The sequence below is a fragment of the Martes martes genome (assembly GCF_963455335.1).
Source record: "Martes martes genome assembly, chromosome: 2".
NCBI classification, from domain to species: Eukaryota; Metazoa; Chordata; class Mammalia; order Carnivora; family Mustelidae; genus Martes; species Martes martes.
This window is the reverse complement of record NC_137889.1, coordinates 34005949-34033552: the sequence shown is the minus strand read 5'-3', so window position 1 is coordinate 34033552 and position 27604 is coordinate 34005949. Positions and strand designations below refer to the sequence as shown.

General features: G+C 39.9%; 1 protein-coding gene across 1 annotated transcript; it reads right to left on the bottom strand.

The window, feature by feature from the left end:
• Positions 1–723: 723 nt before the first annotated feature.
• Positions 724–27528, bottom strand: BAG4 (BAG cochaperone 4). Its single transcript, XM_080797186.1, has 5 exons — positions 26982–27528; positions 9571–9678; positions 4203–4457; positions 3391–3645; positions 724–2654 (listed from the first exon to the last, which is right to left on the bottom strand). Exons 1-5 carry the CDS (start codon positions 27249–27251, stop codon positions 2169–2171), a joined length of 1374 nt encoding a protein of 457 aa, XP_080653312.1. The 5' UTR covers positions 27252–27528; the 3' UTR covers positions 724–2168.
• Between the last annotated feature and the right edge of the window lie 76 nt (positions 27529–27604).

Sequence of the window (27604 nt, the reverse complement as noted above, 5' to 3'; positions counted from 1 at the left end):
CTAATTTCTTAATTTGACAATTGTCCTATGGTTATAGAAGATGTTAACATAAGGGGAAGTTCAGTGAAGAGTATACAGAAACTACTGATTTTATAACTCTTCGGGAGGTCTAAAATTATCTCAAAATTCAAGAAAAAAAGCTGCTAGCAAACATACACACACATTTATTTGCAGTGTGTGTGTTTGCGTGTGTGTGTGTTTGCATGTGTGTGTGAGAAAAATCAAGACTGTGGAAATTGGTAGCTTGGACCCTCAGTTAAATAACAGTGTTCTCTCCTGAATTAGTCACTGAGTCACTGTCTCACGGGTTTCCTTTAAGCTGGCTTTAAGGTTCTCCCCCTTCTAAATTTTTAGTTTCAAGTACAATTTTCTAATTTTCATGGAAAGCCTTTTTTTAACATTCCTGTATTAGGCCAAAAATAAAAATCCTAGAATAAAACTGTCACCATATTATCTCATAAAGTCACTCATCCCACCCGTAAGACCCAGCCAATATTTTTACTCCATTTCTTCTCATCATATATTTGTCTGGTTTTGTTTAAAAGGAGAGGGGATGGGGGCGCCTTGGGTGGCTTGGCTGGTTGGGGGGCCGACTCTTGGATTTCAGCTCAGGTCTTGATCTCAGGGTTGGAAGCTCAAGCTCCACATTGGGCTTCCATGCTGGACATGGAGCCTACTGAACCAAAAAAAAAAAAAAAAAAAAAAGAGGAGGAGGAGATGGCTGATAGATTTATTATCACTAATAGGCCTGATAGTCTAGAAAAAACAGTTATCACTTGGACATCTTATTAAGAAACAGCTGTTTTCCCAATAACAGATACTGTATACTAGAACTCACTTAGATAGAAAAAGTAAGTCATTTACCTAATCTCTTCCACACCACAGCAAAGAGCTACCCAAGCAAGCCCAGCTAAGACCCTTTCAATATCCATTTCTTAAATCTGGCTCTGAAATGACCATTATTAATGGTAATAAATATCTTTTTTATAAAACAATTTATCCTAGGGAAATAAAGGTAAACATCAAATCTACCTTTAAAAGAAGAAAATGTCCCACTCTATGGCTGATTTTCATTCCCTGAGCATGAATCCTTTATTACCCTCATGGTTTCTGAATATAAACTGAGCTGAAGTCTGCTTGTAGGGGTCTTGATGGTGAAGCTAATTATTTTAGATAGAGAAGCACATTTCTAAATGGTCACATTTATTACTTTTGCAGTTATTTCTTCTCTCTGTGGCTTTAATTTTTCATCTGTATCTATCGTAATGCTCTACATGGAAGCAGCAGCAGTGAAAAGATAATTAAGGGGTGGGGGAAGGAAATTTCCAAATAAAGGTGGATCTTTATCCAAAAACAATAAAAAAGCAAAAAAGAAAATGGCCATAAACATTTCATTCCTTTGCCCTTGCCATCTCCCAATTTGCCTTCCACTATTAACATGAAAAGTAGAAGTGGTAAAACTCCACCCTAACGATCTAAACAAAAAAGGAGACAATTTACCTCAAGAACTCACTACACACAGCAATATGTTCAAGTGGTGAAAAGATAAAAATTCATTCAGAACTGCCATACTATCTGGCTGTCAATATAGTCTCTTGAATAATTAAACATATTACTACAAAACGTACCAAGAAGTAGAGAATAATACTATATTTGTGAACTGCAAATAACAAAACAAAACAGAAGTCCAAGAAGGCTAAAGTCCCAAGCTGTAATTTACACATGAAGTGTATGCTGAAAGCAGTCACAATGTACAAAAATGTGACAAGTAATCCAGGTGGTTAAAAAAAAACAGAGCCTGTTGGCCTCAGATTATATCCAGTCTCATCTGGTAGATTTTTGATAAGCCTGTTACATAAAGCGTGTTTCCCTCCTGCTGATAAGAAGCAGCTTGTAGATATCCACAAATTTCTTAAGGAGTGAGTCTACTTGGCAATAACGGTAACTCCACAGTTTCCTATTACATTCATTGGTCTGAAAACTGAAAACAACTCATAACTAAAATGTTCTTTCAAGTCCTTTACCAGTTTTTCAAGTTTTAATCAAAGGAAAGTTGGAATGTATTGCTTCTTGTCACCAACAAGCATTTCAAAAAGAGGGTTTTAACCAAAATCAAGAGTTCTTTGGTCAAGTTAGTAGTAACAGGCTTCCCCTTTGTTCTAAATCCTTCATAATCCTTTTTTTTCCAGTTTTTCCAGTATGGCCTGGATTTTACAAACAGCCTCTTTCCTGGCCTGCCGGACAGAGTCCTGGCCACCAGTTTCAACTGAATCCAGTTCCAAAAGTTCCTTGGTTAGCATTTCTTCCAGAAGCCAGTATGCTTTGTCTGTCTTTTTCCCTACGAACTCTTCTACTTCTTGCTCAAGATACTGGACCTTCTCCAGCACATGTATAATTTTTTTAATACTTGGCGGAGTACCTTCATCTGAAGATAAACGCTCTTCAGGAAGATTATCACTTTCATCTTGATTGCTGGGGTGTTCACTGATGGCATTACCATACCGCTGAGGCTCAGCACTATACTGGACTTGGGAATCCAAAAGATCTGAATTATCATTGTTCATTGTTCCCGAGGACTCATACTGATGGACATTGCAAGGAAAGTTGTGCCGGTTCATGCCTTGATCTGATTGGCTATAGGGGTATGAGGAATCCTTGGAGTGGGAGAGCAAAGAGGGGAAAAGAGCTGTTTTAATGGGAATCCATCAACATCAGATTTGTTAGCCCACATCTTTCACCTGACCATGAAGGTACATGAAAAGATTCCCCACTAATAAAACTGGACCTCCCTCTTAAATCATTTGAGAAAAAAACAACCCTATAAAGATAAAAGGAGTGCTCTGTCCAGTAAAAGGCAGAGAATTCCTGAGTGCAATGGCCGGAATCTACCCTGAAGCACCCATCATTATGAAGACCTCATAATCTATCCTTCCCACCTCACAATCCACAGTGACTTAATAAGGAGTTGTTAGATCGTTTTTCCCCTAAAGAGTTAAAACCTTAAGACAGATTTTAAAAATGGAACCTAGCCATAGGCAAATGATGTTCAAGTCTATGCTTTATACAATTTCACATTGGTTATCGTCTTCTGTCTACAGATTGAGGTAATAAAATACATTTTTTATTTTGTTTAATATTCAGCTAACAGTACAACAACAAACAATAAATGAGCATTTTTCTGGCTTTTACAAAAAAGAGGTGAACCTAAAACTGCTCTAAAAAATAAAGTTTATTAAAAGGAAAGAAGAAACTGGGCTACATAAAGCTATAGGTATTAATCACCAACTTTTTGCAATTAGTCCCCATTTAACACACACCAGTGTGGAAAATTTCCATGTTGTGTTCTCTCAATTACCCAAACGTCAAAAGAATGTTTAGAAGGTCTCCTACCTTGGGCTGATGGGGTGATGGTGAAGGAGGTGACTGCGGAGAGCTGCTGCCAGGCCATGGTGAAGGACTCTCACTCATATAGAGATTCCCAGGTGGTGCTGAGGGAGCAGCTGAAGGCCAGGGGTAACGGGTTCCCATTCCATAAGCACCAGGAGAAGCCCATGAGTCCTCCTGTGGTCGTACAGTTGGTCCTGGCTGTGGAACACTACGATTACCATCCCCATAAGGATAATGAGGCAGGGTCATTCCAGGATTCTAGATTGAGAGGAAGGAAATATGCTGGTCACTGCCAAAAAAAACTTAAAGTAATGAAAATATTCTAGTATAAACAGACTTCGATGCTTCCTCTGTGCTTAACCAAGTATACTTTAGCTGCTACTAAGCTAAATTGTAGCATCTCTAATCAGTTGTAGTCACTTCTCCAACCCCTCCAAAAAAACTTGGTTCCAAAGATACATGGGGCAGATTTAGTGACCATCAAACTCAGAAGGAGAAAGCTTAAAATTCAAAGGCTAAAGCACAGCATAAAGTCTGTCCTATGACATTATAACTAAGTGGACCCATATGCTATAAGGAAGCACAAATAAAGATATATTAGAACTCCCCTTAAAGTGGACAGAGAAATAAATATGGGTATCACTCACAGAATTTTTTTTTCAAAGTGGGCTCCACACCAAGTGTGGAGCCCAATGCAGGGCTCAAACTTATGACCAAGAGTTGGACACTTAACCGACTGAGCCACCACTTAACCGACTGAGGCGCCCCTCACTCACAGAATATTAAAAACAAAAACCCAACAGAAAACTGCTCACCTGTGAAGCAGGATATCCTGGAACCTGCCCCCTGAGAGGGGCTGCTTCAGTCTGGCAGTCCTGCTGAGGATACAGCCAACGAGAGACTGGTGCCGGGCTGTTGCCAGGTGAACGGTAAGTGCTTGGAACCTCCGGGGAGTAACTGGTCTGAGTATATCCCGGTGTGTAATAAGCCCCAGAGTATGAGGCAGTATTTGGTGCAGGACCAGGGGGGTATGGTGAGCCATATACTCCATTTGTATAAGAATTCAAACTCTGTGAAAAAGCAAAATTGAAAGGAAAAAAGATGACTGAATAGAAGAACTGAAATGCCCTGACTTAATATGCAATTTTGAAAACCTTGGGAAGGAAAAAGATCAGTAACTAATGAAAATGTGAACTCCTGGGACATCTGGGTGGCTCAGCCAGTTGAGCATCTGCCTTTGGCTCAGGTCATGATCCCAGGGTCCTGAGATGGAGCCCCCATCGGGCTCCTTGCTCAGCAGGGAATCTGCTTCTCCCTCTCCCTCTGCCTGCCACTCTCCCTGCTATTATGCTTCTCATGAGAAACATGGAAAGTCTCACCAAGTAAGTACTCCAAGAGTTCAAAATTATAAGCAGTTGATATCAACTTGAATTTCTCTAATACTCATTTTTGAAATTGCTAAATGATCATCCACAGGTTGCCTCCTCAGGCCATATCTCTATTTAGAGAACTATTCCAATTTTTGTCTCACCGAAATTCCTGACCACAGTTCTTAAGAGGCTGTACTTTACAACTCAGTCCCCCTTCAAATTAAATGAAAAAAGTGTCAAAGGTTCTGACCAGTGGCTTTTTGTGTCATGGTTTCTCAATTCAGAATGCTATCTTCAGTTTTCAGGGTGCCTGGGTGGCTCAGTTGGTTAAGCCTCTGCCTTCAGCTCGGGTCATGATCCCAGGGTCCTGGGATCAAGCCCCACATAGGCTCCCTGCTTGGCGGGGAGACTGCTTCTCTCTCACCCTCTGTTCCTCCCCATGCTTGTGGTCTGTCTCTCCCTTGCTCTCTTTCAAATAAATAAAAATCTTTAAAAAAAACTTCAGTTCTCTGTTAGAACTTTGCCAGTTCCTCAAATTGTTAAACACAGCAGAGCTACCATATGACCCAGCATCTCTACTCCTACATATATAACGAAGAGATCTGAAAAAACTTATGTCTTCATAAAAATGAGCACACAAATGTTTATAACAGCATTATTCATAACAGCCAAAAAGTGGGGAAAAAAAGCCCTCAAATTTCGATCAACTGATGAATGGATAAAATAAATGTGGTAGATCCACAGAATGGATAATATCTGGCCACAGAAAGAAATGAAGTATCAATACACTGCCACAATATGGATGAACATTACGCTTCAAAAAAGAAGCCAGTCACAGATTTCAAATATTACATGATTCTATATGGCATGTCCAGAATAGGCAAATCCGTAGAGATAACAAGTATATTAAAGAGGTTGCCAGGGGCTAGGGGCAGAGAAAAATGGTGTGATAGGTATATAGTTTCTAACTGGGGTGATGAAAATGTTCTGGAATAGACAGTGATGACAGCTGCACAACCTTGTGAACAGACTAAAAACAACTGAACTGTACATTTAAAGGATGAATTTTATGAAATATGGCCAAACCACAAGCATATCACATTAATAACAATGCCTGCTTCTCAATTTCAGTCATAGGAATGCAGATGACACAAGTAAAATGGAAGTCTGTGTTACACAGTAACATGGTTTTTTTCTTTATTTTGTATTCCACAATCTCCTATCAACCTTATCCTAAAGTTCAAGTACCCAGAGTCATTATGAAAAATCAACTGTTTTTATGTTTCCTTTAAGCACATAAGTAAAGCTTGCTCTAACTTTAATAAACTCCTCTAGTTCAAAATCAGTCTTAAAGGAATGTATCACCAAATTAATGCGAAAAAAGGGAACATGATTTTTTTAATGAATTAATTATTCAGCCCCATCAAGAAACTTATTTTCATTATTTCAGGCTCCATACCACCAGAAAATTAGAACAGAATTTGAATATAGTATTTGACTACCTGAAAACTATCAGGAGAATTACATTAGTATACTTTATGGTGATCTGAAAATTTAATTCTGCAGAGAACATCAGTTTACAGAGAATTCTGACCTGTATATAAAATTCAAGATCTTTGAAAGCTGCTTTAAATGTAGCTGTTTTAAAAGTGTATATACTACAGGGGCACCTGGCTGGCTCAATCAGTGGAGCATGCGACTGTTAATCGTAGGGTTTTGAGTTCAAGCCCCACACTGGGTTTTTTTTTTTAAGATTTTATTTATTTATTTGACAGAGATCACAAGCAGGCAGAGAGGCAGGCAGAGAAAGAGGGAGAAAGCAGGCTCCCCACTGAGTGGAGAGCCTGATGTGGGGCTCGATCCCAGGACCCTGAGACCATGACCCGAGCCGAAGGCAGAGGTTTTAACCCACTGAGCCACCCAGGTGCCCCAAAAGTTTACTTTTTTAAAAATTTGAATATACTACAATCATGTTCTTAAAAATTATTTTCAGGGGCGCCTGGCTGGCTCAGTCAGAAGAGTGTGCAACTCTTGATCTTGGGGTTGTGAGTTGGCGCCCCAAATTGGGTAGAGAGATCACTTAAAAATAAAATACTTTAAAAAACAATAAAAAAATAAAAATTATTTGCATATAGAAATACAGTATCTAGACAGGAAAAAATGGAAGGAAATATGCAAATCTGTCAATTATTGCCTTACTAAGGTTGCCAGATTATGGGTCACTTTGTAAACATTCCTCACTTCCACAATGGTATTTTGGAAAAATAATTTGGCTATATTTAATAAGCATACGTACAAAAACCCCAAAATTCCATACCCCAGGGAAGTTCTTGCCTCAAATGTGTACAACAAAAAAGTGAAAAACAATGTTGAGTAAAAAAGCAAGCTGCAGAAGAATGCTAGTATGAAACCACTCATACCAAGTTTAAAGAAATGGTAAATAATATTATGTAAATGCACATATACAAGGAGTACCAGCATAAAAACACAGAGGAGAAAATTAATATAAAAGAAGTGTTATATGTGGCTTCAACTGCTATTTTTTTGCTTATTTTTAAAAATCTGAAACCAGGGGTCCTTTGGTGGCTCAGTCACTTAAGCACCTGCCTTTAGCTCAGGTCATGATCCCAGGGTCCTGGGACTGAGCTCCTCGTCAGGCTCCCAGCTCAGGGGGAAGCCTGTTTCTCCCTCTCCCACTCCCTCTGCTTGTGTTCCCTCTCTCACTGTGTCTTTCTTTGTCAAATAAATAAAATCTTAAAAAAAAAAAATCTGAAACAAATGTAGCAAACTGAAAAACTGACAAAGCTAGGTAGTGGATAAAAAGACAAATTTTCTGTACTGTTTCAGTATACTTGTAGTATTTAAAATTAAGTATTTGTCGTAAGAGTACAATTTATTTGACACCAAAAGTGAAGAAACAAAAATAAAAATAACAAGGAAAACTACATCTAACTAAAAACTTCTGCACAGCAAAGGAAACCACCAACAGAATGAAAAGGCAACCTACTAGGACGCCTGGGTGGCTCAGTTGGTTAAGCAGCTGCCTTCGGCTCAGGTCATGATCCCAGGGTCCTGGGATTGAGTCCCACATCGGGCTCTGTGCTCAGCAGGGAGCCTGCTTCTCCCTCTGCCTCTGCCTGCCTCTCTGTCTGCCTGTGCTCACTCTCTCTGACAAATAAATAAATAAAATCTTTTTAAAAAAAAAAAAAGAAAGAAAAGGCAACCTACTAAATGGAAGAAAATATTTTCAAATCATATTATTTGATAACAAGCTAGTATCTAAAATATATAAAGAACTCAAAAAACTAAATAGCAAAAAAAAAAAAAAAAAAGAAACAATCTTATTAGAACACAGGCAGACAACCTGAATAGACACTTTTCCAAAGACATATAGATGGCCAACAGGTACATGAAAGGTGCTCAACAACAATCATCATCAGGGAAATGTAAGTCAAACCACATCAAGATATCACTGCATACTTGTAAAGATGGCTTGTATCAAAAAGACAAGAAATAACAAGTGTTGGTGAGGATATGAAGAAAATCCCTTCTGCACTGTTGGTGGTAATGTAAATTGGTACAGCTACTATGCAAAGAAAACAGTTTGGAGGTTCCTCAAAAAATTAAAAACAGAATGATCCAGCAATACGACTACTTAAAATATGTCCAAAGAAAACAAAAACGCTAACTCGAAAAGGTATATCTGCATCCCCATGTTCACTGCAGCATTATTTACAATAGCCAAGACATGGAAGCAACCTAAGTGCTTATCGATAGATGAATAAATAAAATGTTGTATATACATAAACAATTTACCATTATTCAGCCATAAAAAAAAGAATTCTTGCAATTTGCAACAACATGGATGGAAATAAGTCAGACAGAGAAAGACAAATACCATACAATCTCACTTACATGTGGAATCTTTAAAAAAAAAAAATCCTACATTCAGAGAATAGCCTAATGGTTGCTAGAGGCAGGGCTAGGGGTACAAATGGGTGAAGGAGGTCAAAAGGTACAAACTTCTAGCTATAAAATAAATAAGTCATGAGGGTGTAATATACAGCATAGTGACTATAGTTATTACTGTATTGCATATTTGAAAGTTCCTAACAAGATAAATCGTAAAAGTTCTCATCAGAAGAAAAAAATCGTAATTATATGTGGTGACAGATATTAAATAGACTTAATTATGATCTCGCAATATATACAAATAGCAAATCATTACATTATATACCTGAAACTAATATAATGTTACATGTCAATTATATTTCAAAAAAAAAAAGTCAAACTTAAAAATATAAGTACATTGTATGCTTATTGTTTCCAGGTCCTAAGAAATAATCTATTATTCCTCAAGCTACCTTTGCTATAGATATATTTGCCTATATATTTCCTTACTTCTGAGCCAAAAACATTAAAAGAGAGTCTATTAAATAACAAAACTCCACATACTGCTACTATGAAATCTCCTCAGAGATTCTCACAGATTATTGAAATAATCTTTCACAGATTATTGAAAATAAATCATACATTCTTAATACATTAAGAAAAAATTCAGGGGCACCTGGGTGGCTCAGTAGGTTGAATGCCCAACTCTTGGTTTCAGCTCAGGTCATGATCTCAGGGTCCTGAGATCGAGCCCCAGGTCAGGCTCTGAGCTCAACCCTGAGTCTACTTGAGATTCCTTCTCCCTCCCTCTCCCTTCCCTTCTACTCCTCCCCCTGCTTGTGCTCGCTCTCTCTCTCTAAAACAAATAAATTAAATCTTAAAAAAAAAAAAATTCAGGAAGTCTGTCAATTTTAGATCATACCTGGCCTTGCATTTCCGGTCTTACAGGATATGTACTTGGGTATGGAGCCCTAGGTCGTGCAGGAGAATTCCAATAGTTAGAATTGTAGCTAGAATACGGTGGCTGGTCCTAAGGGGAAAAAAATCACTTTTAATAATTTCTTATATCATAATGAAAAGTTGATAGAGGCAATTATAATTATTTTTAAAAAAGCAAGAGACAAAAAGCAATAGAACCCTACTGTAAAAATCACTCATTATTAAATTCTCATTAACAAATTGACACAGAAATACTACATGGTAAATCACATGCCCTAGAACAAAGCATACTGACTATGTATTAAAAGCCTGTTCTGGGGCGCCTGGGTGGCTCAGTGGGTTAAGCCTCTGCCTTTGGCTCAGGTCATGATCTCAGGGTCCTGGGATTGCGCCCCGCATCGGGCTCTCTGCTTGGTGGGAAGCCTGCTTCCCCACCCCCACCGCCTGCCTCTCTGCCTACTTGTGATCTCTCTCACTCTCTGTCAAATAAATAAATAAAATCTTTTTAAAAAAAGCCTGTTCTTATGCATTATGATACCAAATGATATATAAAATTCTACTATGCCAACATAATTAGGAAAACCAGATACCTGAATTTCTTTATCTCTCTCCAATCACCAACCCCATCACTACCAATTTAATTCGTGCAACAAGATTATAATTCTTTGCCACTGTTAAGAGCAATATTTGCCCATCTCAACAACTTTGGAGCTTGAAAATATTACTACTAAACTTTACTTCAAACACATAAATCTTCAATACGCTTTTGCCTGTCACACTAGTTTTGGGGCTTTTTTAAAAAAGATTTTATTTATTTACTTGAGATAGAGAGTGAGAGCATGAGCCAGGAGACAGAGGGAGAGGGAGAAGCAGGCTCCTCACTGAGCAGGGAGCCCAACACTGGGCTCGATCTCAGGACCCTGGGATCATGACCTGAGCCGAAGGCGTCAGCTGCTCAACCGACTAAGCCATTCAGGCGCCCCATGTCACACAGGTTTTTTCATATTCCTTTACTTTCTGTTTATGGCTATGTTTCTGCTGGCAGCCTATAACTAACCCAAGTATCAGGAATTGATAAAGAACAATTACCACTCCAAGAAGAAAATCTAGCTATAACGCTAATCTCTACAGCTTTGCACTCCGACTCAAGAGTTAATGCAATGATTTGCAGTAAGCCAATAAACTCCAAGAGACTAGATCAAGTCAAAACTTTTTTTTTTTTTAAGATTTTTAATTTATTTGACAGAGAGAGAGACAGTGAGAGAGGGAATACAAGCAGGGAGAGTGGAAGAGGGAGAAGCAGGCTTCCTGCTGAGCAGGGAGCTGGATGCGGGACTTGATCCCAGGACCCTGGAATCATGACCTGAGCAGAAGGCAGATGCGTAATGACTGAGCCACCCAGGTGCCCCTACTCAAAATATTTTAGAGTCTAGTTTAATGTATATATCTGTTATCCTATAAGTTATTTTGCTTTGAACTTTTAGTTTTAGTTTTAAGCTTAAACAAAACCTTCAAACTGTTTCATAAAGAAATTCATTGGCAGTTGTAATCACTGAGAGTTTAATTATCACCATCTTAGCTTAATTGGACTACTTATCAGTTTCATACTGCTTTGTTTTCCAAGCACGTAATTATTCCATATAATATTATACAAGCTGGGCAAGTAACATCTCCTTTACATAATATAGAAACTAAAGAATAGTAAGATTTTTAAAAATTACAGGCGAACTTCAGATCTTTACTAAATTTCTCAAGCAGGTAGATGCCCCCAGTTAATGACCTTCCTTCCTTTCCCTGGTTAAAGGGTAAACATTTGACTAACTGATTTCTCTCTACCAAGAATCTGAATCTTGAGTAGTAGAAATGAAAAGACAAGAGCTGACTCACCCCAGCAGTGGTGAACAAACCTAAATCTCCTAGAACTACCCTAGTTTTTGCTCTCTCCTACTATCCTGGTTTCTGTTCTCTGCTACTGACTGACTCTCCTTGGTACTCCACATTTTCACTACTTCTTCACCCTACTATCCCTCACCCCACCCATGTCCTCACTTCCTTCCTTAACTCAGCTTCCCAACACATAATCCCTTGCCACTGCTTCCCTCCGATTCACTCACCCTGCAAAAACCCAACCCAATTTAAACCCAACTGCCCACTGACTTCACATCTGCACTTCCTCTAAATACTGGTGGAGAGAAACACTAGAGCCCTCTGGTTTCTTTCTCAATTAGAGACCACAAATCTCAAGTGGACACAGAACTGCCTAGCAACTATAACACTTCCTTAGGATGGATGTTCATCTCACTCTCCAGAACAACCATTTCACTCTTCCCCCTACCCCCAAATCTCCAATATTCTTTTAGTCTACCCCTCATTTTTCAACTGACAACTTTATCACATATTTCACTTGGGGGGGGGGGAAGCAATCAGACAGAAACTCCATCTTCCAACTTACTAAATAAAATGCACCCTATCTGCCATTGTCTCCCCAGAAAGCATGAAGTGCCTTTGGCCCTATTAAATAATGACCAATCCCTCCAAATAGCTGTGGACAACATGACCTCTTACCTTCTAAAGAATTTCATTCCTGTACTTGCAGTCTTTTCTCTACTTCTCCTAGACAAGTAGATAATCCCCATTACAACACAAACCTGCCCTTAAGACTCTCCTAAATAAATATTTAAATACTACCATATAAATCAATAAGATTAACAATAACCTATCTGTAATTGCTGAAGATGAGCGATAACTATCTGGGAGTTTTATTATACTAGACTCTCTACTTTTACATATAATTAAAAGTTTATAATATAAAAAGTTTTTTTTTTAAGTTAAAAAATGGGGTGCCTGGGTGGCTCAGTTGGTTAAGCGTCTGCCTTTGGCTCATGTCATGATCCTATGGTCCTGGGATGGAGCCCCACATCATGCTCCTTGCTCAGCAGGAAGCCTGCTTCTACCTCTCCCTTTGCCTGCAGCTTCCCCTGCTTGTGCTCTCTCAAATAAATAAATAAAATCTTAAAAAAAAAAGTTAAAAACAACACTGTGGGACAGGGATTCAAGGTAGACTTCCCTTAAATATGCCTTGTAAATATTTCGCATAATTAGAGAAAATAATGACATATTTTTAAATCCCTAAAAAGGTAACATAACCACCTCCAAATCCAAAGTAATGAAAATATACTCCTTATTTCTTCTAAGAGTTTCATAGTTTTAGCTGTTCAATTTATGTCTATGAGCCGTTTTGAGCTCTTACATATGGTGTGAGAGCCCAACTTTATCGATTGTATAAGGCTATCTTGTTGTCATGGTATTGTATTTTGTACTGTAGACTATTCTGTCCCTTTATTATATGGTCTTGGCATCTTTGCCAAAAATCACTTGACCACAGACACATGAATTTATTTCTGAACTCTCAATTCTATTCCATATAGACATAGGTTACATATGTCTTTTTCTTGCCCAATTGCCCTAGCAAGAACTTGCAGACAATGTTGACTAGTAGTGGCAAGGGAAGATATCCTGGTCTTTTTCCTGATCTTAGGGAAAAGCATCCGGTGTTACATCACATAAATATGTGGCTGGCTGTGCGTGTTTCATAGATGCCCTTTATCAGATTGGAGAAATTTCCTTGCATTCCTAGAGTGATTTTATCAAGAAAGAGTGTTGGATTTTGTCAAATGCTTTTTCTACATCTACTGAAATAATCGTAGAGGTTTTATTTTTTGACTGATATGGTATATTACATTGATTTTTAGATGTTAAACCGACTTTGCATTCTTGGGATCAATCCCACTTGGTCGTGGTATACAATTCTTTTTATATGTTGCTGGATTTAGTTTACTTTTTTTTTTGTTTTTATTTTTGTTTTTGTTTTGAGGACATCTGCATCCATATTCATGAGAGATATTGGCCCATTTTCTTTTTTTGTGAGGTCTTTGTCTGGTTTTGGTATCAGGGTAATAAATGGCTTCACAGAATGCGTTTAGAACTGTTCTCTATTTCTTGGAAGTAGTTGTGGGGCACCTGGATGGCTCAGTAGGTTAAGTGTCTGCCTTCAGCCCAGGTATTGGTGTCAAAGCCCTGAGATCAAGCCCCACATCAGTCTCTCCGCTCAGCATGGAATCTGCTTCTCCCTCTCACACTCCCTCTGTGCTCTCTCTCAAATAAATAAATAAAATCTTAAAAAAAAAGGGGGGGGCTACCCTAGGGGCACCTGGGTGGCTCAGTCAGTTATGCATCTGCCTATAGCTCAGGTCATGATCCCAGAGTTCTGGGATCAAGTCTGGCATCAGTTTCCTGCTCAGCAGGGAGTCTGCTTCTCCCTCTCCTCCCTGCTCATGGTCTCTCACTTTCTATCTCTCTCTCTCTCTCAAACAAATAAAAATAAAATCTTATTAAAAAAAAAAAAAAGGTGGGGGTGGGGAACGCCTGGGTGGCTGGCTCAGTTGGTTAAGCATCTGCCTTCAGCCCAGGTCATGATCCTAAGGTCCTGGGATTGAGTCCCACATTGGGCTCCTTGATCAGCAGGGAGCCTGCTTCTCCCTCTGCCTGCTCTGCCTGTTCTGCCTGCAGCTCTCTCTGCTTCTGGCCTCTGACAAATAAATAAATAAAAATCTTAAAAAAAAAAAAAAAAAAAAGGGATGCCTGGGTAGCTCAGACAGTTGGGTATCTGACTTCAGCTCAGGTAATGATCCCAGAGTCCTGGGATCAAGCCCTGCATTGGGCTCTGAGCAGAGCGCCTGCCTCCCCTTCTCCCTCCGCTGCTCCCCTTCTTTGTGCTCTGTCAAATGAATAAATAAAGCCTTTAAAAAAGAAGAAGAAGAAGAAGAAGAAGAAGAAGAAGAAGAAGAAGAAGAAGAAGAAGAAGGAGGAGGAGGAGGAGGATGATTTGCGAAGAATTGGTGTATCAGTTCTTTAAATGTTTGGTAGCCCACCTGGGCTCAGACTTTCTTTATGGGTAGTTTTTGTTGTTTTGTTTATTACCAATTCAATTTCTTTATTTGTTATAGGTCTATTCAGATCTCTTATTTCTTTCTTGAGTTAGTTTTGGTATTTTGTATCTTTCTAGAAATCTGTCCAACTTCTCCTAAGTTATTTGATTTATTAGCATATAATTATCCACAGTATTCCATTATGATCTTTATTTCTGTAAGATCCATAGTAATGTTCCCTCTTTCATTTCTGATTCTAGTAATCGCTCCCTCTTTTCTTCAGGGTCCATATAGCTAAAGAGTCTTCAATTGTGTTGATCTTTTCAAAGAACCAGCCTTTCCTTGCATTGATTTCCTCTACTGTTTTTCTGTTCTCTCCTACATTAATTTCTACCCTTCGAGATGCCAGCCAGGTGCTCCACCACTCTTATTTTTACTATTTCCTCCCTTCTGCTTGCTTGAGGTTTCCTTTGCTCTTCTTTTTTCGGTGTCAAGATGGAAGCTTAGGCTATGGATCTGAAATCATTATTCTTTCTTTTTTTTTTTTTTAAGATTTTATTTCTTTATTGGGGTGGGGGGAGCAGAGGGAGAAGGACTAGCAGACTCCACACTGAGCCCACATGAGTGGGGCTCAATCTCACCATCCTGAGATCATGAGTCAAAACTAACAGGCACTCAACCAATTGAGCTACTCAGGGGCCGTGAAATCATTATTCTTTCTTAATACAGGCATTTATAGCATAAGTTTCCTTCCAAGCAGTACTAGCTATATCTTAAGAGTTTTGGCATACTGTATCTTCATTTTCCTTTATCTCAAAGTATTTTTTAGTTTCCCTTTTGATTTCTTCTTTTTTAAAAAAAGATTTTATTTATTTATTTGACAGGCAGAGATCACAAGGAGGCAGAGAGACAGGCAAAGAGGAGGAAGCAGGCTCCCTGCTGAGCAGAGAGCCTGATGCGGGACTTGATCCCAGGATGCTGGGATCATAACCGGAGCCAAAAGCAGAGGCTTTAACCCACTGAGCCACCCAGGCACCCCTTGATTTCTTCTTTAACCTGCTGGTTATTTAGGAGTGTTTTATTAAAGGGACACCTGACTGGCTCAGCTGGCAGAGCGTGCAACTCTTGATCTTGGGGTTGTAAGTCTGAGCCCCAAGTTGCATATAGAGATTACTTAAAAATAAAATCTTTATAAAATATTAAAGAGTGTTTTATTTAATTCCACATAGACGTGAGTTTCCCAAGGTCTTTCCTGCTATTAAAATCCAATGTCTTTACACTATGGTTGGAGAACATACTTTGTATTATTTCTGTCTTTGTATATTAATATTTGTTTTATATCTAGCATATGGTTTATCTTGAGACTGTTCCATGTGTACTTGAGAAGAACGTAGAGTCTATTGTTGGGTGGAGTGTTCCGTAGATGTCTGTTAGGTCTAACACAGGGTTATTCATATATTCTCTTTCCTTGTTGATCTTATACCTAGTTGTTCTACCCACTATTGAAAATGAAGTATTGAAGTCTTTATTATTACTGAATTGTCTATTTTCTCCTTTTATTTCTGTAAGTTTTTCCTTAATTTATTTTGGTATTTTGTTATTAGGTAGACATTTTTATAGTTACTATATCTTCCTAATAGATTACCCTTTTTATCATGTCCCACTTTATCCCAAGTTAACACCTTTTGTTTTAAAGTTTACTTGTTGGATACTGTATAGCCACTACAGTTTTTTTCTAGTTACTGTTTGCATATTTCTCTTCCCTCTTTTTACTTTTAAGCCATTTGTATCTTTAAATCTGAAGTGTATCTCCCACAGACAGCTGAGAAAGAAAAACCTACTGCTCCTATGTTTTTCCTTTACTCCCCTGCTATTACCGCATTCACAACACTTCTGATACCAGATGTGAGATTTTTTTCCCCACGCCAAGCAATTCTGCAACACCAGCTGGCTGTCCTACAATTAAACTATGTACCTGTAAATAGCATCAGATCCCACAGGTTAGTGGCTCAGTCTCATGAGAGTGCCTCCCACCACTTCAGACGCCAACTGCAAGCAACAGTTCCCGTGGTCTCCAGGTTACCCACAATTTACGTCTCACTAGGCTACAAAGCGGAGGGTCCCATGACCTCTTTCCCCTTGATTATTTGCTAGTACATCTAACGCAGCTCAGGGAAATATTTACAATTACCAGTTTATTAAAAGGATATGATAAAAGATACAGATGAACAGCCAGATGAAAGAGATACATAGGGCAGGCAAGGTCTGGGAGAACCCCAAGTGCAGAAGCTTCTGTCCCCATTGAGTCAAGGTGCACCACCCTTCCAGAACGTGGATATGTTCACCAAACTGGAAGCTCTCTGAACCCCTCTGTGTTTGGATTTTTATGGAAAATCCTTCTCTGGAAAATGAGGACCAAGACTGAAAACTCCAAACATCTAATCATGGGCTGGCCTTTCTGGTGACCAGCCCCATCCAGGAGCCATCCAAGAGAACACCCAGAGATACCTCATTAGAACAAAAAATAGTTGTATCACCCAGGAAATTCCAATGGGTTTAGGAGCCCCGTGTCAGGAACTGGGGTCACAGACCAAATATTAGAACAAAAAATACTCCTAGTGCTCTTTTCATTTAGAATTTACAAGGGTTTCAGGAGCTCTGTGCCAGGAGCCCAGGACAGAGACCAATACGTATATTTGTTCTATTATCCCACAACAGCATATAGTTGGATCTTTTTTATTTTCTTTACCTCTTACTGTTTTTGTTCCTCTTTTCTTCTTTTACCACTTTCTTTTGCCTTAAGTGGACATTTTCTACTGTAACATTTTAATTTCTTTAATGAGTGTATACATGTGTGTGTATTTCTTTCCTTCACCACACCTAGCTGATAAAGCTCCACACCCTGGGATAAAAATTGTTCCACAAACTGATCCAACCAAAATTTGGGAAGAGACAGGTCTCAAAGGCAGTGTTTAAGAATTGTTCTAGCCCCAAAGGGTTTCTCCCAGCTATCTCTTTCCCTGGTTCTCTCTAGCAAACTAGGTGGTCTATAGTTTAGACCAGATGTCTAATGAATCTACTAATCTCCTCCCAGTTGCCCTTCACAACAATCACCACAGTTTGAGAACATCCTTAGGCTTCAACTTCTCCACACCACACTCTGTTGCAAATAAAGTCAGCTCCTTTGGGAAAAGATCAGGAGCTACATGTTTTACCACCTGCTTCTGCCTCCAGATAAAATGTCTGAGCCACCCTCTGCAGCTGGGTTGGGGACAATAGTATGCTTCTCTAAGATACAGCCTGCTCTAAGAGCTGAGCACCTGTGGAGGAAAGGGCAGTAGCCTCAGGGCTTCTCAGCTTGCCTTATAAGCCAGAGTAAGGGTGATCAGAACTCTAGTATTCTCCACAGTGCCCTGCCCAAAGTAAAGCCTCCATTCCCAAGTAGGTACTGGGGAGAGGAGGGAACCAGCATTACTTAACCACTCTTGCCCGGAATTTGATCTCAACAACAATAGCTGGGGGCAAGATGAGAAATGTTGATGTGCTGCCCCTCCCAGGATGATAACCCTCTGACTGGGAGCTGGGAGAAGAGGGAGCCCTGTTTTCTTGGGTGCACCAGTCTGGAATGGAGTTTGTCTCACTGCTCTGAGAGAGGGGAGAAATGGAGCAGGTCTTGGCACAGACTTTCACTGTTCTCACTGAGTTTGAGTAACTTTATAGAATAAATGTTTATTAATTTGCTATATACCCTAAAACCAATTACAGAGACTTTAACTGGTTGTTTTTTAAAAATAATTTCACCAGTTTCACTGGGGACTGGGTCCACAGAGCTCCTCATGCTGTCATGCCAGAACTAGAACCTGGCATTATTTTGGCCTTGTTATATATATTATTGTAGGATTGTGTAAGTATTTGTAATCATCCTAACACTGTTAGGAACCAAGATATTCCATACAAGAGAAAAGTAATGAATACAATCAAAGAAGTAAAAATAATCTGTAATGTTAAATTTGAATTAATATAAATATGAACTCATTTATTTTTCTATCTGAAAAACAAACAAACAAACAAACAAAAACCTATTTCAGGGCACCTGGCTGGCTCAGTCAGCAGAGCATGCAACTCTTGATCTTGGGGTTGTAAGCTCAAGCCCCAAACTGAGTGTAGAAATTACTTAAAAATGAAAGCTTAAGAAAATGTTTTTAATTAAAAAAACCTATTTCATTAACTGTCCATTGAGAGGTCTAGAAGCAGTGGTAACACAAGTGCAATCAGTATATCTAGCACTCAAATTTAACTTCTCTATGACTTATGAAGCTATTGTCTCTCAACTCTAAACACAGCGTTTCATAACTGGCTCTGGCATGCAGGATTGGCAGTCCAAACATTTCTCCTTTGAGGCTTGCTTACTCTTCAGTTCTGCCAATAGGAGGCACTAGGATAGAGGAGAAGAGAGGGGACTTCCAGACTCCTTCCAGTTCGCTTATTTGCTGTTTCTGTCATTGTCAGCCTAACAACACCCTTTAACCTGGGGGTGGCAGTTAGTGGCAATCACCAGATACTTCTGGTTTTCTGGAATTCCCTCAGAGAGACCAGTGCCAGCTAGGAAGCACTTTCTCCTCGGTTCAAGCTCCACCAAGCCATTCTCCCAAGTTTGCAGGTTTTAAAGCCCAACCTCTTCTCTTTAATTTCCAGCCCTAGGAACTATAGATGTTTCCTAGTTATCATCTTCTGTGTTACTTCCACTTTCTCTTTTTGCCTTTTGAGATCTTCAGTGTTCATTTCACTAATTTCCTAAAACAAATTCTCTCTTTTATTTATTTTTTAAAGGATTTATTTATTTATTTTGGCGGGGAGTGGGGGAGAAGCAGGCTCCCCGTTGAGCACAGAGCTTGATGTGCAGTTCAATCCCAGGACCCTGAGATCATGACCTGAGCTGAAATCAAGAGTCAGATGCTTAACTGACTGAGCCTCCCAGGTACCCCCAAATCTCTCTTTTAAAAGAACTAGAATAGGCTCTGTTTTCCTGTCTGGATCCTGACATATGCTTCTAAATATAATCTTCCATTTAAAAAAAAAAGGTTTTCTTAAAGGAATGGGTGATTATATGTCTGGGATAGAATATATACAAAATAAGCCTGGCACATCTTATACCAGAAATCAAGGAAGCTTTCAAAAATCAATGGGTTATGTCAAAAGGACTCAGAAGCCAAGAAGAAGGAACGCCCATTCACATTATATGAAATCATTTAAGCAAGAAAAATAACTGTTACTGATTGAAACTCATTCAAAATACAGAATACAGGGGCGCCTGGGTGGCTCAGTGGGTTAAAGCCTCTGCCTTCGGCTCAGGTCATGATCTCAGGGTCCTGGGATCGAGCCCCGCATCAGGCTCTCTGCTCAGCGGGGAGCCTGCTTCCTCCTCTCTCTCTGCCTTCCTCTCTGCCTACTTGGGATATCTGTCAAATAAATAAATAAAATCTTTAAAAAAAAACAAAAAACAAAACAAAACAAAACCAAAATACAGAATACAGTTTATATGTGTATACATACATATATACACATTATGCAAATGAGATGATACTTTAAACAACAAATGACAGTTACTTTTCTATAATTTTAACAGGGTTTAGAAATGAATGAAAATGATATCTTCCATTTTATCCTAGGAATCTTTTTTTTAAAAGATGGGTCATTATCTATACCTTGATTATAGTAGTGGTTAATGACTATGTGCATTTGTCAAAACTCAGAGAACTATACCTTTAAAAAGATACAATTTACACGGGGCGCCTGGGTGGCTCAGCGGGTTAAAGCCTCTGCCTTCAGCTCAGGTCGTGGTCCCAGGGTCCTGGGATCAAGCCCCGCATCAGGCTCTCTGCTCAGCGGGGAGCCTGCTTCCTCCTCTCTCTCTGCCCGCCTCTCTTCCTACTTGTCATCTCTCTCTCTCTCTGTCAAATAAATAAATAAAATCTTTAAAAAAAAAAGATACAATTTACAGAATGTAAATATATCATTATTTTTAAAAATGAAAAACAGATTGTTGTCTACAGCCATACCACCCCGAACATGCCAGATCTCGTCTGATCTCAGAAGGTAAGCAGGGCTGGGACTGCTTAGTACTTGGGTGGGAGAATGTCTTCAATGAAATGGCAGTAATTATTAATTTTATTAAGTCTTAATAAAAAGATTGTCGGGGCACCTGGGTGGCTTGGTTGGTTAAGTGGCTGCCTTTGGCTCAGGTCATGATCCTGGAGTCCCAGGATCGAGTCCCGCATCGGGCTCCCAGCTCCGTGGGGAGTCTGCTTCTCCATCCGACCTTCTCCCCTCTCACACTCTCACTCTCTCTCTCAAATAAATAAATAAAATCTTTAAAAAAAAAAAAAAGATTGTCTTCGCTTCTTTTTTTCCTCTCCTTTGGACAAAATGGAACAAATCTAAAAATATCACCAGTAACAACGAAAGTCTGCAGCTCAAGGCTCTCCTAACGTGAATGACACAATTCTACGAAACAGCATTTGGTTTCACAGGAAGCTAACTGAAGTTGACTCTGTTTTATAAACCAAGTTGCCAATGTTATCACGAGCTGAACTCCTTCTAAACTTTTCATTTGTTGTCTGAAACTAGACAAAGGTGCTAAAAGGTGATGTAAAGCAGACAAAGATGAGAAAAGGTTTTCACAAGAAGCAGTAATTAATGTGAATTTAAGTTCTTGATGCACTGGAAATTTGATCAAAATATGCAAGAAGATAACGAATTCATTTACTTCCTTTTTGAGAAGAAATACCTAAATCTCAAATGAAGGCTGGAGTCAATTTCTCTCATATATACCTCAGAACTAGTTTTGTAGAAGTACATACATGATTAAATTTACAAAGTAACTCACGAACATACCTCCAAAGAATAACCCTAACCCAAATAAATCTAACAGCAGAGGAATCTGACTAGTGCTGCTACTAAATTCCATTTACAAATTTGTTTACCTCGTTCGTAAGAATTAGACAAAAATGATTGGAAAAATACATTAAAAACTATTGTTAGCTATACATGCCCAAATCACTACAAAAGCACTTTATGTCCTAGGTTGACCATCAGCCCAAGTTTTTTGTTTTGTTTTTTTTAAAGATCTTATTTATTTGACAGAGAGAGAAATCACAAGTAGGCAGAGAGGCAGGCAGAGAGAGAAAGCGGGAGGCAGGTTCCCCGCTGAGCAGAGAACCCGAGGGATCGATCCCAGGACCCTGAGATAATGACCTGAGCTGAAGGCAGAGGCTTAACCCACTCAGTCACCCAAGTGCCCCCAGCCCAAGTTTTTATTTTCAGTCTCATTTGGGTCTTTCCCGTGCTTCTCTACAATTTCCCACTTCCCCCAGCACCAGTTTCAAACATTTATCACATCAAGTTCCCAGTTTACGCTATTCCACTTCCTCTCCTCTCAGATGACCTAGCCTCCTACTTTGCCAAGGACACCAAGAGTTATAAACTCCTTCAATGTCCCTCCCCTCCACCTCCAAAATGATTCCCCCTGCTCTAACTTGGAAAAAGGTTTGCCAGCTCTTCCTCACTTCGTCCCTCTCTCCACAAGCGACATTCCATCATTTTGTTCTCATCTTTCTTCTTACTCTCTTCTGCTTACAAACATATTTAAATCATCTAATCCTAAAAATTCTTCCCCCAATCCTGGTTCACAGTCAAGTAACCAATTTCTCATTTACTAACTTCTGGAAGTATGGTTTATACTGGTTGTCTTGGCACCCAAACCTCCCACTATTTTAAACTCTCAAAACTAAAATCAACAAGACCCTTTCAACTGCCAAATCCAACAGCATCTTTTCAGTTCTCGTATCACTTACATTCAAAATAACTGTGTCCTTGGTTGGCTTGTATTGCATGACTTTCCTGATTTCCCTACTATCTTTCCAAGTATTCTCTCTTATTGTCTCCTTCTGAATCCTCTTTCTTTGTCACCTCTGATAGACTCTCAAAGATCTCCTGTGGGAACATTACCCAGTTTGGTAATTCACATACACTTATATTTGATGACTCTCAAATCACTATCTCCATCCCCCATCACTCACCTGACCCCACATCTCTTGTTTTGTTTCTATAGACGACAACTCCCAGATACCACTGACTAAAATTTGATATCAAAAAACAAAAACAAAAAGAAAAATCACAAACTTCTCTCTAATCAATCACATACATTCCATCCAGAGCTTGGCACATAGTGACCACGGTGAGTAACTGGCTTCTAACAGAAATGAAATAAAGGCAGTATATAAACCCTTACCAAGTATTTCTATCTTTTTAAGTTGCTCTATTAACCAATCACTAGTTCTTCTGGTACAAAACTAAACTATATCTTCCCATAAAAACCTGTTCCTCTTCCTTTTTATTATTATGAAACATTTATTCCTAGGAAATACGAAAACCTCAGAATCACCTTATGTTTCTCTGGCTTCCCTCACTTCCAACTGATATATACCTTTAAAAATGTCTTTCAAATCTAAGCAGCTTGTTTTGAAAACCAATACTATTTTTTTTAAAGATTTTATTTATTTATTTGACAGACAGAGATCACAAGTAGGCAGAGAGGCAGGCAGAGAGAGAGGGGAAAGCAGGTTCTCTGCTCAGCAGAGAGCCCGATGAGGGGCTTGATCCCAGTACCCTGGGATCATGACCCGAGCCGAAGGCAGAGGCTTTAACCCACTGAGCCACCCAGGCGCCCCTAAGCAGCTTGTTTTGAAATGCATTCAGAAAGTAAGATAGATAGGGGCTTATGGCTGGTTCAGTTGGAAGAGCATGTCACTTCTTGATCTTGGAGCTGTGAGTTTCAGCCCCACGTTGGGTATACAGATTAAAGTAAAAAAAAAAATTAACTTAAAAAAGATAGATTAAAAAAAAAGTAAGACAGATGTGATGAAGCAAATATAATAAATGCTAATTACACATTTTAGGTGGTAGCTATACAGGTGTTCACTGTGTAGTTCTTTCAACTGTTCTATATGCTTGAAAATTTTTTATAGTAAAATGTTGAAAAAAACCTGTATATATTCAGACATTGTTCAAATGCTTGCCTTTACCTCTCTTCTGAACTATTCTGAGAGCATAACTGAGCTCTCTTTTTCCCCAGTCCTTCCCACTATAATCATCCAAGATGGCCCCCAATGATTCCTGCCGGCTATTATTTGCACCTTTGTGGTAACATGTAGATCACTCAGGGATCTTGTTAAATACACACTGTTAAATCTTGTTAAAATATACATTCTGATTTTGGAGGGCAGGGGCAGGGCCTAATATACATGATTTCCAACAAGCTCCTAAGTGATACAGATGCTGCTAATTCAGGGACCAAACTCCGGTGCTGTTAAGTACAGCTAACAGGGTAAGAAAAGAAAGAAAACAGGGAGAGTTAGATTTCCATTTTCTTCCCCTGCCATGTTTAAATATGTTAACATAGAGTTAAGTCTTCATAGTGGTTCAGAGCAATTTCAACATAGTCTATTCAATTCTATAGAGCAGTGCTTCTCAAACATGAACATGCTTATGAATCACCTGGGATCTTACTAAACTGAAGCATTCTGCAGAGATTCTGCATTTCAAACAACTTCCAGGGCACACTGAAGTTTCTGGTCCAAGGACCACACTTTTTGAGTAGTAAGGTTCTAAAAATCTCCTATGCTTTTTTTTTTCTTTTTTTAGTTTGACACATTTGATTATATAAAAATGTCAAATATTGTACGGCAAAACCGTGTGAAGCTAGAAGACAATGAATTTGGAAAACACATTTGCGACATGCGTACCTTTTGTATTAAATTTCTATTGCTGCATAAGAAATTGCCATCCTATACTTTTCAAGTTTCAGAAACACTAACCTGAAAGATAAAATCTTGAAATGGTTTACAAATGCTGGTAACACATTCCAGCTTTATCTCCAATCACTCCTACTCCAGCACCACCACTCACCCACGCAATGTGCACACCTATACTCTAACCATATCTTACAACACCCTACACGAGTCTAAAATCTTAACTTCTCTAATCTTGCCCAGAAAACACACTCTTGTTTTAAGAACACTGCAAGTCCAAGTAGAAGTCATCAGTTTATCATTCCTTTCCTCTTTCCCTCCCATTGCTCTTTGGTATAGTTTGCCTACTTATAGGCCAAGCATTATTGTTACTCTCATCTACCATGGAATAAAAAGTTCCACAGCCTCGTTATTCCAGATTTACACACACAAATATAACCCTTCTTCACAATTAATCTCTCAATACATGCTGTTTCTCATATAATTGTTTAAAAGATATGACTATCATAGCATAAAACCCACCCCCTTTTTTTTTAGATTTTATTTTTATTTATTCATTTGAAAGAGAGAGACGAGAGTGCAAGCAGGGGGAGGAGCAGAGGGAGAGGGACATGCAGACTCCACACTGAGAGCAGAGTCTGATGTGGGGCTCTATCTCAGGATCCTGAGATCAGAACCTGAGCTGAAATCAAGAGTAAGACACCTAACTGACTGGTTAGGTGCCCCAAAACCACCCCTTTAAAGTGTACAATTCAATGGATTTTAGTATATTCAAAGTTGTGCAACCATCATCACTATCTAATTCCAGAATATTCTCATCACCCCCAAAACAAACCCCATATACTTTGCCATCATCTCAAAGTCCCCAGTACCCCAGCCCCTGGCAACCACTATTCTGGACATTTCACATAAATGGACTCATACAGTATGGGATCTTTCTATCTTTGTTCATGTAGCATGATGTTTTCAAGGTTCATCCATTTTGTAGAATGTTTCAATACTTCATTTCCTTCCTACAGCTAAATAATTTCATTGCATCAATGTACCATATTTTATCTATTCATCAATTGATGGCCATTTGGGTTATTTCCACTTTTTGGCTACTCTGAACAATGTTGCCATGAACATGCTTGTTGTTCATAAAAACATGCAAGTTTTTATGTAGACATGTTTTGGTTCTCTTGGGTACATATCTAAAAGCAAACCTGCTGAGTAATATAGTAACTCAACACAGAGCATGTAGTTAGAGATTAATTATGAAGAAGGGTTATATTTGTGTGTGTTTGTGTGTGTGTAACGTTCTAAGGAACTGGCAAAGCACTGAACCATTTTACATCCCCACCAGCAATGTATATGGGTATCTTCCTACTACATTTTCAACCCATGAGGATATTAAAATTGCTGAATGGAAAGAGAGGTGTGCCCCCCCACCTCGACTGTATAATAATTCACTACTCAGAATATTAAACTAACAAAAGAGAAGTACAGTTCTGGCAGGAAGACAAGGAATAAAATGTTATACGTCCAAGTGTACAGGTTTCCCCTGCTATCTGAAAGCAAAACATTCCCCTATGAAATCTTTTGTAAGCCAAAATGGCATAAAAGGAAAAAAGCAATTACCATTAATTTTCATGAAAAATGTTTTAGCATTCCCAGGCCTCCAAAATAATCTTCCTTGGACTTTTCTGCTACCTTAGGACATATCTTGCCAACGGATGCACAAAATAAATAGAGATAAAGCGCCGAGGCTCACAGACACAGTTCAAAGCACTGCGATGCTGAGATGCTGAGTGTAGTACCCAGGGAAGGAGCGTGGCGGCGCCACTCTCACTGCCCAGTTGCGCACCGCCTCTACAACTGCTTCCTGCAAAGCAAACGCTGAAGCTATTTTCGCTTTTCACCTTTTTACTAAAAGAAAAACTCCTCTTCAGATTTCTTTCAGTTAGCAAAAACAGACACTAATGTACGTCTTTCCTAAAAAACGAAGTGGCAATAAAGGTGGACCTTCAAAAAGCCAGAGATACCTCTGCTGACCAAGTGAGTTAACCTCTCAGAGCCAACTATTAAATCATAAAATAGGGAGGCTGTAATGACAGTTACGTTGCAGCCGCAACGTAATTTAACAATCCAAGTAAAGGTGAGCATTGGTGATTCAATCCTGGGCAGAGCATTAAGGGCAAAGGGCTAAATGCCCGATCCCTCCTCTTCCTTCTCGGTTCCTTCCCGTAGGGAGGGGTTGCTGAGTGACAGCGGGGGCTGCAGCCACCTCCCTTCTCGGGGAGAGCCGGCCATATGAGCCACGCAGGATAAATTGTTCGAGCTCAAAAAGCTTGGCCGGGTCACTCCAGCCCAACCTCAATCCAAGGCGAGAGATTCCGCAGCTTGCTACTTAGCTTAGCAAGTCAGCGCAGGATCTTTCTTCCCTTTTTAATGGTAATAGACCCATTTATTAGGGTCGAAGCAGAAAGGAGACGCGAAGAGAACACAAGCATATCCCCTCCAGCCACAAATCCAGTCCGTCTCTCCTACCCCGCATAAGGAAAACAAATATGAAATCCGATCCATTACAACTCTGGAGGTTTATCAATCCCAATGGCCCTAACCCTCCAAAGACTCCCCTTATCGGACCCCCCCGGGATAGATGGCGCAAAGCTTACCTGGTGGTTTCCTCCAGCTCGACCCGTTTCTGACCAGGCGCCCGCAGAGGCATAGTAGCCATCCCCTCCTGCGCCTTCTCCCGGCCAGGTGGTCTCAGCAGGGCCGCCCCCGCGCACCCGCCAGGAAATGGGAGGCTGGGGAGGTTCAGGGCGAGGAGGATACAAGGGCGGAGGTGGGTGCATGGGCACATCTCCACCTCCCGGCCCGTAGAAGCGGCCATACGAAGGACCGTCACTGGGGCCGTAGCCCGAGCGCCTCAAGGCCGACATGGGCTCTACTGCCCCGTAGCGCTTCCCGCCCCCCACGGCCAGCCCACAGCGCAGCCGCCAGCCGAGGAAAGGAACTGGACAGCAGGGAAAGGGGTCGGCCGACAACAGCCAATCCCAAACCCGGTTCCGCCCCTTCGGCTGCCGCGTCTGAGAGTTGAAGGACGGAGTTCTGTGACTCCGAGGTCTGGGAAGCAAGAAGACACGCGGCAGCACCGTGTTTCTTAAAAGAGAGAATGCATTTTCCTTACCATCTAGTCAATCTAGATTCCTCTTCCCCTTTTATCAGGGATGGGGAATGGGTGTCCCGGGACCGCACGACGGCCCCGCCTCTTCCTGAGGATGGGCACGTGATA